Genomic DNA, 18,625 nt, shown 5'->3' with positions numbered 1-18,625 from the left:
TAGGGTTAAATTTTCTTTTAGACAAAAATGGAACATTTATCCTCACTCCGGATACCTTCCATATTAGCCGACGAACAATTTCTGTTTCCACACAGCCATCAGAGTTGCGAGAAAAGCGTGGTGGACCCATACAGGAAAAACCAGATCTTGAACTCGACATAGAAGCCACAAATATTTTAGTCCCTCTTCAAGATGAAGAAGAATTCGATTTTTTCGAATACACACAGCAGAATGATCAATCTCCCACCGAGTTTATCGACTTCATTCCTCCAAAGCGCAAAATCAAAGTCCCTGAATTTGCAGTTAGCCATTTAAGCCTTGTTAACTCTTTCTTTGCATTAGGCAATATCAAAAGCAAGAAAGATTTAAATAGGATTCTACACGAGTTAGATATCTTAAAAGTCATAGGAGAAAATCCTTTAGAGCATTGGGAAAAGAATGGTATAGAATGTAAACTTGATATTCTTAACCCTGACCATCTCATTTCTACAGCCCAGATTGAATTTAGCAATCTTGATCAAGAAGAATGTAAAGTACAGATTGATGAGTTGCTCAAACTCAAGATCATCAGCCCTTCTGTATCATCTCACAGATCTGCAGCCTTCATGGTAAGAAATCATAGCGAAGTTAAGAGAGGAAAAGCCCATATGGTTATAAACCATAAAAGGTTAAATGACAACACGAAAAGTGATAGCTATAATCTGCCGATGAAAAATCAGCTGATTAATGCTATACAAGGAGCAAAAATTTTCAGCAAATTTGATTTAAAAAGTGGTTTTTATCAAATCAAAATGAGTAAGGAGTCAATTCCTTGGACAGCCTTTACTTGTAGTGAAGGATTATTCGATGGAATGCAATGCCATTTGGATGAAAGAATGCACCAGCCGTTTTTCAAAGAAAACTGGATAACATCTTCAAAGATTTGAAGAAGTTTGTTGTTGTCTATATTGATGATATTCTAGTCTTTTCTAAAGATTATGATACTCATCTTGGACATCTCCAGCTAGTCTTCAAGAAATTTATTGACCATGGGTTAATAGTTTCTAAAAAGAAGATTGAATTAGCTAAACCTGAGATTAATTTCTTAGGAACAATCATTGGGAATGGAGAAATAAAACTCCAACCTCATATAGCCCAAAAAATTCTGGATATGCCAGATAGTTTCAAAGACCTTAAAGAACTTCAAAAGTTCTTAGGAATACTCAACTATGCTAGAGATTATATTCCTAATCTCAGCAGGAATGCTGGACCTTTATTTGCTAAACTTAGGAAAACTGGTCAACAGCACTTTAATTTTCAAGACACAAAGCTTGTCAAAGAAATTAAAGAAATAGTTAAAACTTTACCAAGTTTTAAATTACCATTAGATAGTGATTATCTAATTATTCAGACTGACGCTTGTAAACTTGGATGGGGAGCAGTTCTCTACTGTAAACCTAACAAGTATAGCCCAAAAGACTCTGAAAGACTGTGCAGGTACGCATCTGGACTTTTCAAAATCGAAATAACAGCCACCACAGAAGCAGAAGTTTGTGGAGTAATTGAAGCCTTACATGCATTTAGACTTTTTGTAGTAAGTAAACCTTTTACCATTAGAACTGACTGTGAAGCCATTGTTTCCTTTCAAGAGAAACAAAAAGAAAGACGAATTTGGACCCGTCGCTGGGTACATTTCGAATCAGCCATAATTGGGAATGGTTACACTCCAACTTTTGAGCACATAAAAGGAAAAGAAAACACTGCAGCAGATTTCTTATCCAGAATGATGGAAGAAGAAAAGATTAAACCAACAAAGAAAGTTTAAGCGTTTTCTAGTAGCCCTATTCAAATGGGTATTAGTAGAGGGATTGTTTTCACAAACACTCTTCCCCTCAAAGTAACCTTATTCAAGAAGGTATTAGCAAGAAAGACGCCTTCAAAGGCTATCTTGCTTTCAATCAAAGGAATCTTATCATGATTTCTTTAAATTTCAGCCACAAGTTCAAAGGTCATCTGCCTAACTTTAACCAACTTTATACAGGCCCTCTGCCTTCAAAGCCTTCTGCTCTTTAGTTTTCACAGCCAACCAAAGAAAAACATCTTCTTTCTTTGTTTACAGCATCTTTCAAGTCGTTTTTGTCATCTACAAAAATGAGCAAGCCTGTTGAAGCCTTCGAGAGGAATCAGTCCTTCAATCAAAATCCTCAACCGATGCGCTTCAACTTTGGTAAGAATTATCTTTGTGCTTTTCCAAATGAACTCTATTGTTTCACCCAAAATATTTGGAAAGGAATGTCTAAGACATCTGATATCCAGAAAGCTATCCTCGATAATTTCTGGTTTTCATTTACTTCAAGAAACGGGAAAGCTTGTTCTAACGTTTGCAGATGTCTAGAATATATGTTCGAAGACTACAACAGCTATGTTCTAACCAAAAGTTACACATGTTATGTGGTAACTAAAGAAGCCAAGCTTGGAATTTTTGCCGATAGGGCAGAAGTTCAACCAGTCATCCCGATGGATCAGTCTTACAGTTGGAAAGGTTTTAGAGATGTCTCTAAAGCTTTCGAATATGCGAAAAGTGAAATTGGCCAAAACAATTATGTCCGCCCCAGAATGTCTATCAGGGGAGGAAGGAGTTGTATTCAAAATTGACTTTGAAAAGGCCTATGATCATGTGAGTTGGGATTTTTTGGATCATGTGTTAGAGATGAAAGGGTTTGGTCTTAGATGGAGGAAATGGATGAGAGGTTGCTTGTCCTCGGTTTCTTTTGCAGTCTTGGTGAACGGTAATGCGAAAGGGTGGGTTAAGGCATCTAGAGGTTTAAGACAAGGAGACCCTTTATCACTATTCTTGTTCACCATAGTGGCAGATGTCTTGAGTAGGATGTTATTGAAAGCTGAGGAGAGAAACGTCTTGGAGGGTTTCAGGGTGGGTAGGAACAGAACAAGGGTCTCCCACTTACAATTTGCAGATGATACCATTTTCTTTTCCAGCTCTCGGGAGGAGGATATGATGACCCTTAAGAATGTCCTGCTAGTGTTTGGGCATATTTCCGGTTTGAAAGTTAATCTTGACAAAAGCAATATCTATGGTATTAATCTTGAGCAGAATCACCTTTCTAGGTTGGCCGAGATGCTTGACTGCAAGGCTTCTGGGTGGCCTATACTTTACATGGGTCTTCCTCTAGGAGGGAATCCTAAGGCGTGTGGCTTTTGGGATCCTGTGATTGAGAGGATATCAAGGAGATTAGATGGGTGGCAGAAGGCATATTTATCTTTTGGAGGCAGAATAACCCTCATTCAATCTTGTCTCACCCATATGCCATGTTACTTTCTTTCCTTGTTTAAGATTCCCGCCTCTATGGGAGCAAAAATTAAGAGAATGCAAAGAGAATTTTTATGGTCAGGCGTAGGGGAAGGCAAAAGAGACCATTTGGTTAATTGGGACGTAGTGTGTAAGCCGAAATCGGGAGGAGGATTGGGTTTTGGAAAGATATCTATAAGGAATGTCGCTCTTTTAGGGAAGTGGTTGTGGAGATATCCTAGGGAGGGTTCAGCTCTGTGGCATCAGGTTATTTTAAGCATTTATGGATCACACTCCAATGGCTGGGATGTCAACAACATAGTTAGATGGTCTCATCGTTGTCCTTGGAAGGCCATTGCACTAGTCTACCAAGAGTTTTCCAAGTTTACTCGGTTTGTGGTAGGTAATGGGGATAGAATTCGGTTCTGGGATAACTTGTGGTGGGGGGAACAACCTTTGAGAGTCCAATATCCAAGATTACTTAGCGTAGTCACGGATAAAAATGCTCCTATTTCATCAATTCTTGGATATACCCGCCCCTTCTCTTGGAATTTCAATTTTCGTCGAAATCTTTCTGATTCTGAGATAGAAGATTTAGAGGGCCTTATGCGGTATTTTGATCGTCTACACATATCACCTTCGGTTCCAGATAAGAGATCCTGGTCCTTATCTACTTCAGGTCTTTTCACAGTCAAATCTTTCTTTCTAGCCTTATCCCAATATTCTGAGTCGCCTCCAGTTTTCCCTACCAAGTTTGTCTGGAATGCTCAAGTCCCTTTCGAAGTCAAGTCCTTTGTCTGGTTGGTGGCTCATAAGAAGGTTAATACTAATGACTTGCTACAATTGAGAAGACCCTACAAAGCACTTAGCCCTGACATATGTAAGCTGTATATGAAGCATGGAGAAACAGTAGATCACCCTTTCCTTCATTGCTCTTTAACGATGGGGTTGTGGCACAGATTATTCCAATCAGCAAAGATGGATTGGGTTTCCCCAAGGAGCATCTCTGACATGTTATCTAGTAATTTTAATGGTTTTGGATCTTCCAAGAGAGGGATTGTCTGATGGCAAAACGCGTGCATCGCGTTAATATGGGTGGTGTGGCGGGAAAGAAATGCAAGGATTTTTGAGGACAAAGCAAGGAATTCCGAGTATCTTTGGGATTCTATTTGTTTTCTTACTTCTTTTTGGGCTTTTTGTTCTAAGGTTTTTAAGGGGATTCCTCTTAACATATTACAACTTGATTGGTTAGCAGCGTGTAACTAGAGTGTCCGCTTTTCTCTTTTTGTACTTTCTTATATTTGATTACTTGTAGTCTTGTTTCTCTTTGTTGGGAGGATTCCTCATCCTTCTAATTGTACCTTCTTTTTATCAATATATTCCTTTGTCGTTTCCTATCAAAAAAAAAAAATGTCTATCATTACTGAACCAAGAGAGACTATGCGTCTAAAGCTTGAAAGCCGCATTGAAAGTCTCGAAAGAAAAATCGAGAATTATGAAGACATTATCAGTTACTATAAAGACCTTCACCCTGAAGATTTTGAAGGTGACGATGGTATTCAAGTTGATCTGCCAGATGTCAAGTCAGCAGCTTTTATCATGAGCAATCAAGCCCTTTCTCAAGATAAGCTTCATCTCAGGCCCAATACTCCTGCCATGAAAAAGAAAGAAAAAGAAGTGCTAGCACATCAATTGCCAGCTCAACAGCCCGTTTTTCCAATTGAAAGCATGCTTATCAAAAAAGATGAGTCGTCTACATCAACCTCTTCAGCAAAAGATGAAAAACCTCCATCAACCACCATTATTGAACAACTGGAAAGCAAAATGGAACAAAAGATGGAAAGATTCTATTTGATGATGATGCAACAGTTCGAGACACTAAAGCATCCTGACATCAACAGCCTTTCAAAAGCAATCTCCCATGTGACTGTACCAACCCCGCCAGAACAACCAGATTCTGCAGAAAAGAAGACCGACCAAGATAAAGTGATGTAGTCCTTTGTGGTCCCCTCAACCAGCCAAAAAGAAAGAAAGATTCTTTTTTTTTTTTTAGCTTTTGGTAGCACTTGGCTGCCGGCTGATAGCCTTTTCTTAAAGTAGGAATATATTCCCTACTTTACAACCTGTTTACTTTATGCTTTGCATAGCATATAAGCCTTCTTCTCCTATATAAGGAGCCTCCTTCTTTGTTACAAATATAGAATAGAGAATAGTGAGAGAATGGGGAGAAAATAAAAATATGAGAAAGTGTGTGAGAATGAAGAGCTAAAACCCTTTTAAGGGGAGTAGGCCTAGAAATAAGGAAGCAGAGTGTGCTATCTTCCATGAGGAGCTTCTTTGTCCAAGAATCTTTCCTCAATATGTTTGTAAGTGTTTAAGATTGTTTATGTTATATGTACAATGCGTTTATGATTTCAATTAATGAAATATGTTTGTTTCCCTATTTTGACTCTTCTTTAAGCTTTATTTTATGGTCTTAAGATCTGTTATGTCAGGCATCATGAAATGGTTTTTACCTCCTATTTCTCTGTTTTTTTTGGAGAAAATGCCCACTTTTAGCCGACGGATAGGCGTTTAGGGCAAGAAGTATCCTTTTTTATACCTCTGTGAGAGTAGGTTCTGTCCAGATATTTCAAGGTGTGATAAAAACCTCTGTCAGATTCTTGAGCCATGCTTAGCCTAGAAGAAGTTTAGTCGAATTTCATTAGGAAAACAACCAAGTTCATTAATTTAAACTTATATGCAATCATGTGTGCAGATTATATCAGCAGCCAAACACTTCAAAGATATGAGTGTAGATATATTGGAATTATTTGCATGTATTTGCAAGAATCACAAGTTGGCACAGTTCTGCATTCCTATTATAAAGCCAAAACCTGTTTAGTCAAAACTTTGCCCCTTGAAGCCACAACTTCTATTCCTTATGAGCCTCTCAGCCTCTGGATATGTGGATATTCTATCCAAAAATTTATTTATACAGCCAAAATAGCCTCTTCTTATAATAATTTTCATTATGAAGATTATCTTAGAGAAGTTAGACAGCACTGATCTATTTTCCATAAGTATAAGCATGAGATTTTCAAGCGAGAAGAGATTATGAAATATTTTCGTATTTCTATCTCTGATCTTAAAGCCATTGGAGCCTCCACTGATGAAGTAGAATATAGATCTTATACCTTAGAAGGATTAAGAAGGTTAGGATGGTTAGAGACAGCAGCCTCTACTAGCACCTATTGGGATGAAATAGGATTCATAGAAGAAGGAAATCTTAGTGACTGATGGATTCAACTGATAGACTGTTTCTGCTTTTAATGTCTACAGCCTTACCATTAGCTAAAGAAAGGTATCCCCCCTTTTTTCAATTTGGTATCAGCAAAATACGTCAAAATTAGCATTGACACCAAAGGATATGATGATTCATGGATTGGTGGCAATAATTTATTAGTATGCTATGGTATAGTTGGGAAAGTATCTAAGAATTCGAATGTTAGATACCTCATTAAAATCAACAAGTTTGTTGAATTAGCCACTGATAATTCTGTAAGCATGATTATGCCCAAAGAAAATAAAGCAGAAGAGGCTACAGGACAAGAATGGAATATCCAGAGATTTGTCCAGCCAGCCCAGTTTAATGATTTGCTTCCAGAAAAAGCAAGTTATTATACCAATTCAGCAGGTAACACTACTATGAGGATTACTTCTTACAAAGCCACTAGCGTTCCTCAGCTAGATGACATAGATGCTAATACTAGCAATAACGAAGAAGAAGAAGATGAATAAGAGAATTCTTCATAATTCTTCTTTTCCCATCAATTATAGCCCCTCTGAGTTAAAGGAATACTCAGACCGCCTTTTTAAGTCAAACCTTCTTAAAACGGAAGAAGATTTAGCCTATGATAACAAAGGAAACATTATTATAGTTCCTTTAGATCATAATGAAGATAACAGCTATCTTCAGGAAGCCCATAACATTAGGAATACTCAACTATGCTAGAGATTATATTCCTAATCTCAGCAGGAAAGCGGGACCTTTATTTGCTAAACTTAAGAAAACTGGTCAACAGCACTTTAATTTTCAAGACACAAAGCTTTAGAAACTATTAACCCATGGTCAATAAATTTCTTGAAGACTAGCTGGATCTTTTGCCTAGAAAAGCAAGGAGTAAACATAACTCCTGAGATAAGACCCTACAAAGCTCTTAATCTTGATATTTGTAATCTGTGCATGAAACATGGAGAATCAACAGATCATCTTTTCCTACATTGCTCTTTGACGATGGGGTTGTGGCACAGATTATTTCAGTAAGCCAAGATGGATTGGGTTCCCCCGAGGAGCATCTACGACATGTTGTCCATCAATTATAATGGTTTTGGTTTATCTAAGAGAGGGATAGTTTTGTGGCAAGCTGCGAGCATCGCTTTAATTTGGGTTGTGTGGCGAGAAAGAAATGCCATGATTTTTTAGGATAAAGCAAGGAATTCAAAGTATCTTTGGAATTATATTCATTTCCTTGCTTCTCTTTAAGCTTTTTGTTCCAAGGTTTTTAAGGGGACTCCCCTAATGTGCTACAACTTGACTAGTTAGTGGTGTGCAATTCCAAAGGCTTGGTCTAATCTAGAGAGTTTGTTTGTTTTTACTGAGTATTTTCTTGTTTTTGTATTCTTGTAGTTTAGTTTTCTTTGGTGGGAGGATTCCTCATCCTTCTCTTGTACTTCTTTTTTCTATCAATATATCCCTTTGTCGCTTCCTATAAAAAAAAAAAAAATACATGAATCATCAATCAATATCCATGATAGGCATTGTTGATTGGCTAAGCTTGCAATAAGGAGAGGGAGGTTTTTTGTTCTCTTTCCTTGATTAGCTTTTAGGCGCATATTGTACATTGTGTGAATTTGGTGTATATATATATATTTACACACATCTATATGCGTATAGATGTCTCTATTTCTATGTCAACGTGTAATCTATTAAAAATTTTAAAATTTTATCATGCTTGGAACACTTTTTGGTCTCAAAAGAGTGTAAAAATCATTTAGCGGGCTGCTCCCATGCTCTCTGACAAGGCCTGTCTCAGATCATACACCAATTCTTCTAGATGAGGGAGGGGTGAGAAGTGGCAAAACCCCATTCACATTTGAGAATATGTGGTTGAAGGTAGAGGGATTCAAAGACTTGCTTAAGAGTTGGTGGTTGGGGCTGGATGCAACAGATCTTTTAGCTTTGTTTTGAGTTCTAAGCTGAAAGCATTGAAAGTGAGATTGAAGGTGTGGAACAAAGAAGTTTTTGGTCATATAGCTATCTAAAAAGAGTTTGCTTTGAAGCAAATGGGTTTTTGGGACTCTAAAGAGATGGAATCTCCTTTACTGCTGGAGGAGGAGGTAGCTAGACAGGCAGCAAAAGAACAGTTTCGCAAATGGGAAATTTTTTAGGAAGTTTCGTGGAGGCAAAAGTCTAGGGAGATTTAGTGGAAGGAGGGGGATAAGAACACCAGGTTTTTGCACCAAATGGCTAATGTTCATAGGTGGAGGAATTTTTTTGCCAAGATCAAGGCGGACAGGGAGTGGCTTACAGAGGAATCAGAAATTAAGCAAGGAGTGGCACAGGCTTTTCACCATCTTTTGTCTGATTTGGTGATTGGGGGGGCTAAGCATTAGTGGCATATATTTGAAGACTTTGGATCGGCAGGAGGCTTTGGGCTTGGAGAGGGCTTTTTTAGAGGAGGAAGTGTTTAGTGCTCATCTAATTTAAGTGGGGATAAAGTTCTTGGCCCCGATGGCTCCACTATGGCTTTTTGGCAATTTAGTTGGGATTTCATTAAGGATAAGGTGATGGGTTCTTTTCGAATTTCTTTGCCAATGGCAAGTTTGAAAGTTTAAATACTACCTTTTTGGATTTAATCCCAAAGAAGGGGTGTGTAGAGGATTTGAAAGATTTTAGACCAATAAGTTTCATAGGGGGTCTCTATAAACTTTTGGCGAAGTGTTGGCAAATAGATTAAAGTGGTGAGAAAAGTGGTTTCTAAGTTTTAGAACGCTTTTGTAGAGGGGAGACAGATTTTAGATGCATCCCTTGTAGCAAATGAAGCAATTGACTCAAGCTTGAAGGTCGACTCCAATGGTGTCATTTGCAAGTTGGACATAGAAAAAGCATATGACCATGTCAATTGAGTTTTTTTGTTTGCAATTATGGAAAAATGGGTTTTGGCCATAAATGGATTAGATGGATTCAATGGTACATTTCCACAGCAAGGTTTTTAGTGTTGGTTAATGGAACTCCTTTTGGTTTCTTTCAAAATTCGAGGGGGTTGAGAGAGGGGGATCCTTTGTCCCCATTTTTGTTTGTTCTAGCCATGGAGGTCTTAAGCCACCTAATAGAGAGAGCCTAAGAGGGGGGGTACTTGTCTAGTTTCAGGGTTAGAGGGAGGAGGGAGGGGGAATGGTGGTGTCCCATCTCTTATTTGCAGACGACACTATGGTCCTCTATGAAGATTCCTAAGAGGAGATGACTCATTTGAGTTGGCTGCTCATGTAGTTTGAGGCATTATCAAGGCTCAAAATCAATCTAGATAAAAGCGAAATTGATTCCACTTGGAAGGGTACATATATGTAGATAATTTGGCTACAAAATTGGGTTGCAAGATAGGAAAACTTCCTTCCACTTATCTAGGATTACCTTTGGGAGCCTCCTATAGATCTAAAGCATTATGAGATGTTGTGAAAGAAAAATTTTACAAAAACTATCGTTGTGGAGAAGACAATACATTTCTAAAGGAGGGAGACTTACTTTGATTAGAAGTACTTTATCAAGCTTTTCTTTTTTAATAGATAAATTGTTGTCCCCATTGAGACTTGAACTTGGAACCTCCCACAAACCCTCCCCATCGCTTTACCACTTGAGTCATGCCTTAAAGGTAGAAGTAATGTATCGAGCTTGCCAATATTGTATGTCTTTGTTTGGTATCCCTAGAAAGGTTAGATTGAGATTAGAGAAGATTTGAAGGGACTTTCTCTAAGGAGGTGAGGCTCTAGAGAAAATGTCTGATTTGGTTAGTTGGTCAACTGTTTGCATAGAGAAGAGAAAAGGGGGGTTGGGAATTACAAGTCTCTCTCTCCTAAATAAGGCCCTTCTTGTTAAGTGGTGTTGGAGATATGTCTCTAATGGGAATGTCTTTTGGAAGCAAATTATTAAAGGGAAATATGGGAAGGAATGAATGGGTTGGCATCCTTGTGATGTTAGAGGTGGATATAGGGCTGGTGTCAAGAGGGCTATTAGGAAGGGGTGGGATCTTTGCTTCAATAGAACCTCCTCTGAAGTTTGTAACGGCAAAAGGGTAAAGTTCTAGACAGACAAATGGTGTAAGGACGAACCCTTGTACTTGTCTTTCCCTTCTTTGTATGCTTTAGTGGCCTCCAAGAAGGCTTAGGTGGCAGATTTTTGGGATGACACCAGAGGAATGGGATACTAGACCCCGTGCTTCACTAGGCACTTTAATGATTGGGAGTTGGACATCGTTGTGACTTTTCTCTCCAAGTTGAGAGGGAATTTGGTCAGAAGGGGCGATAATGACAAGGTGGTTTGGAAAGACGATAAGAAGGGATCATTTTTTGTCAAATCTTTCTATGAAGTTTTGGATGTGGGGCGATCATCTTTCCAAAGAACATTATTTGGAATTCATGGGTACCCTCCAAAGTCAAATTTTTTGCATGGAAAACTAATTAGGGAATAGTGCTAACTTTAGATAATCTCCTGAAGAGAGGGCGACCCTTGGTGAATAGATGTTAGCTATGTAAGCAGGAGGGGGAGTCTATTGATCATTTACTTCTTCATTGCTCTAAAGTAAGGCTTCCATGGCATCTATTGTTTTCCTTATTTAGGATCACATGAGTGATCCCTCTTCAATGAGGATTCTGTTCTTGACCTCTATTAGGAAGAAAAGGAAAAAAGTGTGGAAAACTGCTCCTCTTTGCATCTTTTGGACAATCTAGAGGGAACAAAATCAAAGAGCTTTTGAAGATTAGGGACACAATGACCAATGGTGAAAACTTTCATTTCTTTGTAATCTCTCTTTTTGGGTTAGCATGTATATAAGGGAAGATTCGATGACCTTGTTTGATTTTGTGGAGTGGGTGGGGTCTTGTTGAGGGCTAGAGTGTTTTTTGTGCTCTTTTTGGAGGGCTTGCTTTTGGTGCTCATTGTATACATCCTATATACGTTGGTGTACTTGACTGCTTCTTCTAATTTCAATATACATTCTTTTACCTATCAAAAAAAATATATATACCAACACAAGAGGCTGCCCCCAATGGCATGATCTTGAGGATTCAAACAGATCATCAATATGGAACCAGACGTTTGTTCAATTCCTTTATCACATAAATACAAATAAATGTTTAGTACTGTGGCTAACAAGTGAACCATAAATATAAGCCACATGTCCATTTTGACATGCAGGCCCAACGACACATTAAGGCATCCCCATACATCATGCATTAGTGGTTCTACTCCATGCAGAGTTACCAACAGAATGTCTCACATGACTCCATCTCTACATGGTTCCCAAAACTAATGTCTCTAGATATTTCAGTGACTGCATCCTCACCAACTCCAATAACCCACATCAACACCTTCCAAGAGAGTGATGAAGGATACCCACCTACTCTCCCCCTTCAAGAGGGTGCCTTCAGTGGCTACCTCCCCCACAGCCTCAAGGGTGATCACATAAGGATGTTTCAATTGCCCCAAGGGTAACGCCCATGTCCTACACTTTGCCTAATAACAAAACACCAGATGTTCCATGCATGTCTGAGTCAGGAATTAGGGCTTGAAGAGCCCAAAACAGGTTGTTGCACGTCAAAGGTGTGCATACGCTGCCCTACTATTAAGTAAATTGAATGCTTTGAGTACCTTGGTTTGGATGCCACAAGGATCTCTCCCTCTGAGGATTCTTGAAGAATTCACCACTTAAGAGACCCACCAAGAGGTTACTGCCACACTCACAAACTCTCACACCCCTCAATTCACTCTACTCTCTCCCAAAACATGAAAACTTCACCATTTACATGGCTAGCCTCTCCTACTAAGAACCCCTGCAAACTATATCAAAGGAATAAAAATTCTACATACAAACATTAAAAGAATTTAACATCTCAAAAGACAAAACTCCAAGGATGAAATATGGAACAAAGAATGGAAGAAGCAACATGCTACTCAAGTAGCTTTCCATTCCATAAAAAACTATAAAAATAAATAAAGAAAAGAAGTAATTGACATTCTTTTGGATATTATGAATATGCTAGGCACTCATGAAAGATTTGTGCTGCACATGGCAGAATCTCAACACTAAACACCATTCTAGCTTGCAACATCATGTGTGGCAACCATATGTAATTTTCTTATCTTAACTTAGTAAATGCTCCAAGGCTTAAGTAAAATCTTAATTTAGCTATAATGGGGAATATAAGAAAGAACAACTGAGCAGAGGCACAGAAACATAAATGAACAGTGTATGACACTGGAACCATTTTTTTGGTGCTTTGTATATAACTTATTTGCGTGCACTGTACAAGGCTAGTAATCATGATCATGAAATAGGCCAAGTCATACAAGGCAGATAGAAGTAAATAATAAAGGCAGAGAATTAAGTATTCAATTGCTAAATGATTTTACAGCCTATGAAAAAAATATTCAAATCACTAACCTTGACCATAGTATCCCGCATAAAATCATACTCAAACCGTTTTAGCTGAAGTTGAAGGACAGGAGGAAAATCAATGAATAAAACACCTTTTCTGGCATCCTGGAAAGATCAAATACAGTATAGCTTTGAGAGCCATCTTCCATCTAATAATTGAGCAAAAGCTGGAGAGAGACTTCACTCTATGACTTTGACAACTAACTTCAAAATGAATAAATACTAACCACAGTTTCAGGAAACCCAGAAGAGAATGCATAAAAGAAAAGAAAGAAAACAAGATGAAATCCCAGACAAAAACAAGATTTCTCCTAATATAAATTGAGCCATTTAAAAATCTGATAAAACCATTGTATGCTTCATTGGTTTAAGTTCCTCAGGAAATAATACAAAGTTGAAAAAATTTAAAGATGCAATGTTTTTGGTGTCAACTAACCTGTAGCCCATGGATTTCAGCATGATACTTATTATCACCCTCGAGACGTTCAACCTCAACATACTTGTCAAATGAAGCATAAACATCGCGACAGCCTTTGACATCAAGCTGAAGATCTGTAACCAAATATGTATACAGACAAGTGAAACCCACCAATCTATCACAGATAATACAATCTAGTCCATGAAAACTGAAATACATACCATAAAATGATTCCTTTCTTGTTGATTTATAGTCCACATTAATGCATTCAATATAGTTCATATGGTGCCCTTCAAATAACTGCTGTATAGTACCCTCCACAACAGTTCCCTGAGCCATTAAAAATAACAATCAAATTTAATGATTTCCCAAACTTGTTTATAAGCACTGAAGTCCAACAAGTGGCAATGTTAAGCGCCTATACCTTCATTTTATCCTCAAGCTTTTCACAAAGAACCCTATTGAGTTCTTGCACGTCATGCTGCATGAAAGAATCATAAGTATCCCACCCAAAAGACTTTGTCAACTCTTTCGTCGCTACACTAGTGTCACTGTATTGGAGCTTATAGAATAAACTCTGCAAAGCCAGAGGGATACTCCCTGATGGCATATCATTCTCAGTTGTCGGCATATGATACACAGCCTGAAATACACAGTTCCAAATGTAGTGCTTTCTTGCAAATAATATCAATGTAACACGTAAAGGAGGAAAAAAGAGAATTTCCCAACCTTTCTGAAGTAAGGAATATGGTAGAGTGTCTGAAGAAGGGAATTCATGTAACAGGTAGCTCCTTGGTTCTTCAGTCCAACATAACCAGTCTCCTTCTTTGAGTCATGAGTCCAGTAATCAATAACCCTACGGACAGCAACATCAGCTTCAACTATGCATGTATCATTCACAAGATAACCTCTTGCAGGGTCATACAGTTCACCAAGAGGCATGAATGAAGTGAATCCCCAATCACTTTCACGTGCATTGAACTGGTGTTGTGTATCTGCCGCAGGCATAAGGATTTTAAATCATCAAAGCATTGAAAATGATCAATCATCAGAAAGTTACATTTTTTATAGGTAAAATAAAATAGCATTATATAAAAGAACACGCCATAGAGGGTGCCTCAAAGTACACAGGAAGTATACAACAGTCACCCAAAAGCACAACCAAAAGAATAAAGGGGCTACAAAAAACTATACCCACCATCAATAAGAACTCAACCAATCAACAAAGTCAATTAAAGATAAAGGACCATTATCTATAAACATCTTAATTCATGACCAAAGATCACAAAGACAAGTTTATTTTAGCCTTCAATTAGATTGCTCATTTTCAAACGATCTTATATTCCTCTCCCTCTTCAGTTAATTGGCTTTCAGTTTGTAATTCGAAAGAGGTGAATAACATTTGAGAGAGTATGATTTTGGTTCTTGAGATATTTTGTACATCCCTTTTTCAGTACTTCTCGTTGTACAGTAGAGGAGTATAGCCTTACTTTGATCAAATTTTGTACTTTGTGAGAAGGACCTCTCATCCTTCTCTTCAACTTTACTATTATCAATATCTATTTTGTTTTTGATTAAAAAAAAAAAAAAAAGAAGCCACCCTCTCCTTTTAAAAGTTAACCACATGACCTCCAAGCAAAAAAACCCACCTTTGGCAACATCCATGAATTCCATACAAAATCCATTGGGATAGATGCTAAACTCCTTGGCTCTAAGATAGTATAGAGGGCTTTGACAAAAAACTTACCGTTTGACTCTATCTAAATCACTCTATCTTCTTCACAATACACCCTCTTCCATGCAGTATCATAAGGAGCCACTCCACTTTTCCACCTCTCAATCATTCGTAGGCCTAGAGAAAGGAGGATTCTAGCAACCCCCTTCATCTAGTTGATTCAATACATCTGCCACTCATGCCTCCTTCGAATTAGCAATGACAAATAAAGAAGGGAAAGTAGCACATAAAGGTTCATCTCTACACCACTTATCCTTCCAAAACCTTATGCTCCCACCGCAAAAGCTGTCCAAGAGCCCTAAACCTCCTCTGCCGGAAACGAATGGCAACAATTTGCTCCAAAGAGTGAAAGATGCAGTACATTTTGTTATCAAAGCACCAAACCCATCCCAAGGCATTAGGTGGACCAAGTCACACAGAAAATTACAGTTACCTACGCATCAGGTAGAGTAGACACATAAATTGTGGTCTGACAGAAGCTGAGGCACAAGACTTCATCAGCTGTCTTTTAGGCTTTATTTGAATAATGAGAGCTGAGGGAAATACCATCATTTTGAAAGATAAAGAGGCCTTCCCAAAATGAGGTTGAGATTCAACTTCATACCTGACTCCTTTATGGTTTCTATCCCAAAACTTTCTACATGCTAGGCAACACTCTCACCATTATGCAGAGTGATCTAGTAGGTGCATGATCCTAACCAAGGCAAGGAGAGAAATGGTGCACAGGTTGTAGCACACACCTCTGAGAGAAATTGCCAAGTTTAAATTTGGGGATGATCTTTTGGAAATCTGGCTGTGTTGGAGGGATCCTTAAAAATCCAAAGTACTCTCTAGCCTTCTATAAGAAGGTAGCCATGTATAGTTCCATTAAAGCATACATTGTGCTCTTTTCAAAGGTCTTAGACCCTTAGGATACCTATCCCCTGGAGAGCAAGAATAATACTGCTGCAAATTTAAGGAAATTCTTCTACATTCTTGGTGTACAGAAGTTTCTTCTGTGAGTAAAAGGAGGAAGTGCTCACTTCCTGACACTGGAGTTTAACCTCATGTGAAAATAATAAAAAATAAAGGCATATTTTTTTACATAAAGAAGGGCAAACATTGTTCATTTCAATAGGGAGAATAGTTATCTGCTTTAATTTATTCCTTTCTCCATTTTTTTTCTTTCTAGTTTCCTTGTTTTGTTATGTTCTGATTTGTGTGGGATTCTTCAACCTTCAACCCTACATTCATTTCATACTTCTCTATTAGTAAAATCAGATTCACTGTTGCTTTGTCCAGAATGGGTGTGAAAGAAAGCTAAAGTCATATTAAGAACTCCCCCAAATAGGTCAAAATGTCAAAAGTTTCATAACTCCCTCCCATGCTATACCATGAAAAATTCATCTAAGGAAATACAAGCGGATTTTTTTGTAAATGCCAAAACACATATCAGGCAAATGGACAAGGATATTGCATCAACATGTGTGCAATACCCCAAAGTACTGATAGAGATAAGTGCCTACAAGTCATAAAAAATCACATAATATAGAATCACAAATTTTACCGGTAAAGCACTTTATCCTAATGATGAATCCATGTGTATTAACAGACACAAGCTACTGCATGCAATTCTAAGGTGATATAAATACGATAAAGAAGGTACCTTTCCTAATTGTGAACTTGTTATGAATTTGATTGATCACAGCCAAGCTGAACTGAGCATATCTACTCCATCCATATGGCAAGGTTGCTGAATCAGCTACATCTAAGTACATTGACAAATGGTCCACGTTGTTCCCCTTGGGAAAAATAAGAACCCTCCTGCCCAAGACAAATGCAATGCGAAAGGAATTTAAAGAATAAGCAAACCAAACATAATCAAGAACCAGAATAAATACAAAAGAAACATAATGAATGGACTAGATCCAACTACCATTTGTAGCCTCCAACATAGAACACATCCGAGTAGAGCTTCTTGGTATTCAACCTAGAAAAGTTCTCAATTGTCCACGTGAACCTGGCCGACGGGGGATCCTCCACTGTCTGCGCATCCACTGTACTAGCAGCATCTGGCTGCGCCACTGAAAGTAAAATTAAATAAGAAAACGAAAAAACCAAATTCAGAATCAAATCAATTAAGAAGAAAAAGTCTATTGCCCACCCCCAAAATGATATAAATGTGCCCTGTTTGCTTGCAAGAAAACGAAGGAAAACAAAAGAGATTTCGTATTTTATATTCAACAAAGAATATCTTCACTCAACTGAACCCAATACCACCACTTTGCACTTGGCCGAGTGGTATTGAGTGTGATGAAACACCAACGTACCAAAACACAAACCCAAGTCCCAAAACCCTGATTTCGATTTTCTTTTGCGTCGCTCAGTTCTGCCGCCATCCAAACACGAAAAGCCACTGCCTTGGAGGCAATTGTTTCTTAAATCAAAACCATGACGACCTCAAAATTTTGATTTCCTCTCTTTTTTAAGATTTCACTTTCTTTCATTTCCTAGGGAACCAAAAAGGAAGAAAAAAGAGAATAAGAAGAAGAAGCAGCAGCAGCAGCAGTACCTTCCATGGGCTGAGGACCGTCGGCGAAGTCGGTGTGCGGAACAAGCATCTCATCGTCCTCCTGCTGCAAAACAAGGTGAAATATAAGAGCTCCGATCTGGTGAAAGTAACCCTAGGAGCTAACCATGGACCAGAGGAAAGGATGAAATTGGGGTCGATTTCGGGAATTATCGAAATCCCTAAGCCAACAGTATGAAGATCGAATTGAGAGAAAGTGAAAGAGCAGAGTGGAAGAGGGTTAAGTGGTAGATACATCCAAAGGCGGAGGAGTCAAGAGAGTCATTGGCGGACAAGAATGGCCGTCCGATCGGCGAATCTGAGACAGGAATTGGAGAGAGCGCCAGGGAGAAGCAGCCTTTGCAACGTAAACACGAAGGAGAAAGTGTAGAAAAGGGCCAGAGTCCAGGGATATCTTCGGAATTACGTAATTGGATTCATTTTTTACTTCTCCTCTTTATTTATTATTTATTTAATTATTTCCGCCCTCTTTTATCCCTTTAATTATCACTCTTTTCTTATAACTCCCCCCTATTCCTCTATTCCCTTCCCGTAGGCCGTAAGTAAATGACGCCTCTGCTTTTTGTTCGTCTTTTCTCTACAAACCCTTCACAACACTTCACCATGATTTATCTTTCTCTTATTTGAATTAAAACTTTCAAAATATTTAATTTTTTGTATTGAATTAAAAATAATATATTAATATCAATCAACATTATTAAAATAGAATTCGGATCAATTAAATAAAAAAATCTACATATTTAACATAATTGATGTTATGACATGAAATACAAAAGACAAAAATACCCTGAAAGGAAATTAAGAAATTCAATGAGCATATACATTTCGTTCGTATTATTGAGTTGATTCTTTCCTTTTCGTTTTTACTCTCCTCTTTTGATTTTCGAGTGTCATATTTATTACACTTTTTTAATTTATTTTCTAA

General features: G+C 38.0%; 1 protein-coding gene across 5 annotated transcripts in view; it reads right to left on the bottom strand.

Annotated features, from left to right (window-relative positions):
• LOC117928922 (ubiquitin carboxyl-terminal hydrolase 12-like) overlaps positions 1-18,098 on the bottom strand; it is a 49,595-nt gene extending 31,497 nt beyond the window's left edge. For 3 of the 5 annotated variants that reach the window (XM_034849038.1, XM_034849037.1, XM_034849039.1), the window contains exons 1-9: positions 17,936-18,055; positions 17,683-17,746; positions 17,047-17,194; positions 16,777-16,934; positions 14,126-14,391; positions 13,821-14,039; positions 13,618-13,726; positions 13,415-13,530; positions 12,985-13,083 (exon numbers count right to left, since the gene is read on the bottom strand). In XM_034849038.1, coding sequence (XP_034704929.1) covers positions 12,985-13,083; positions 13,415-13,530; positions 13,618-13,726; positions 13,821-14,039; positions 14,126-14,391; positions 16,777-16,934; positions 17,047-17,194; positions 17,683-17,746; positions 17,936-17,965 — 1,209 coding nt within the window. In that variant the 5' untranslated portion in view covers positions 17,966-18,055. Of the gene's footprint in view, positions 1-12,984; positions 13,084-13,414; positions 13,531-13,617; positions 13,727-13,820; positions 14,040-14,125; positions 14,392-16,776; positions 16,935-17,046; positions 17,195-17,682; positions 17,747-17,935 lie in introns of all 5 variants that reach the window. The other 2 variants (XM_034849036.1, XM_034849035.1) reach the window with 2 other exon arrangements.
• Positions 18,099-18,625: the final 527 nt, after the last annotated feature.

This window comes from Vitis riparia, chromosome 13 (genome assembly GCF_004353265.1).
Source record: "Vitis riparia cultivar Riparia Gloire de Montpellier isolate 1030 chromosome 13, EGFV_Vit.rip_1.0, whole genome shotgun sequence".
In the NCBI taxonomy this organism is placed as follows: domain Eukaryota; kingdom Viridiplantae; phylum Streptophyta; class Magnoliopsida; order Vitales; family Vitaceae; genus Vitis; species Vitis riparia.
This window is presented reverse-complemented; position numbering and strand designations above follow the sequence as displayed.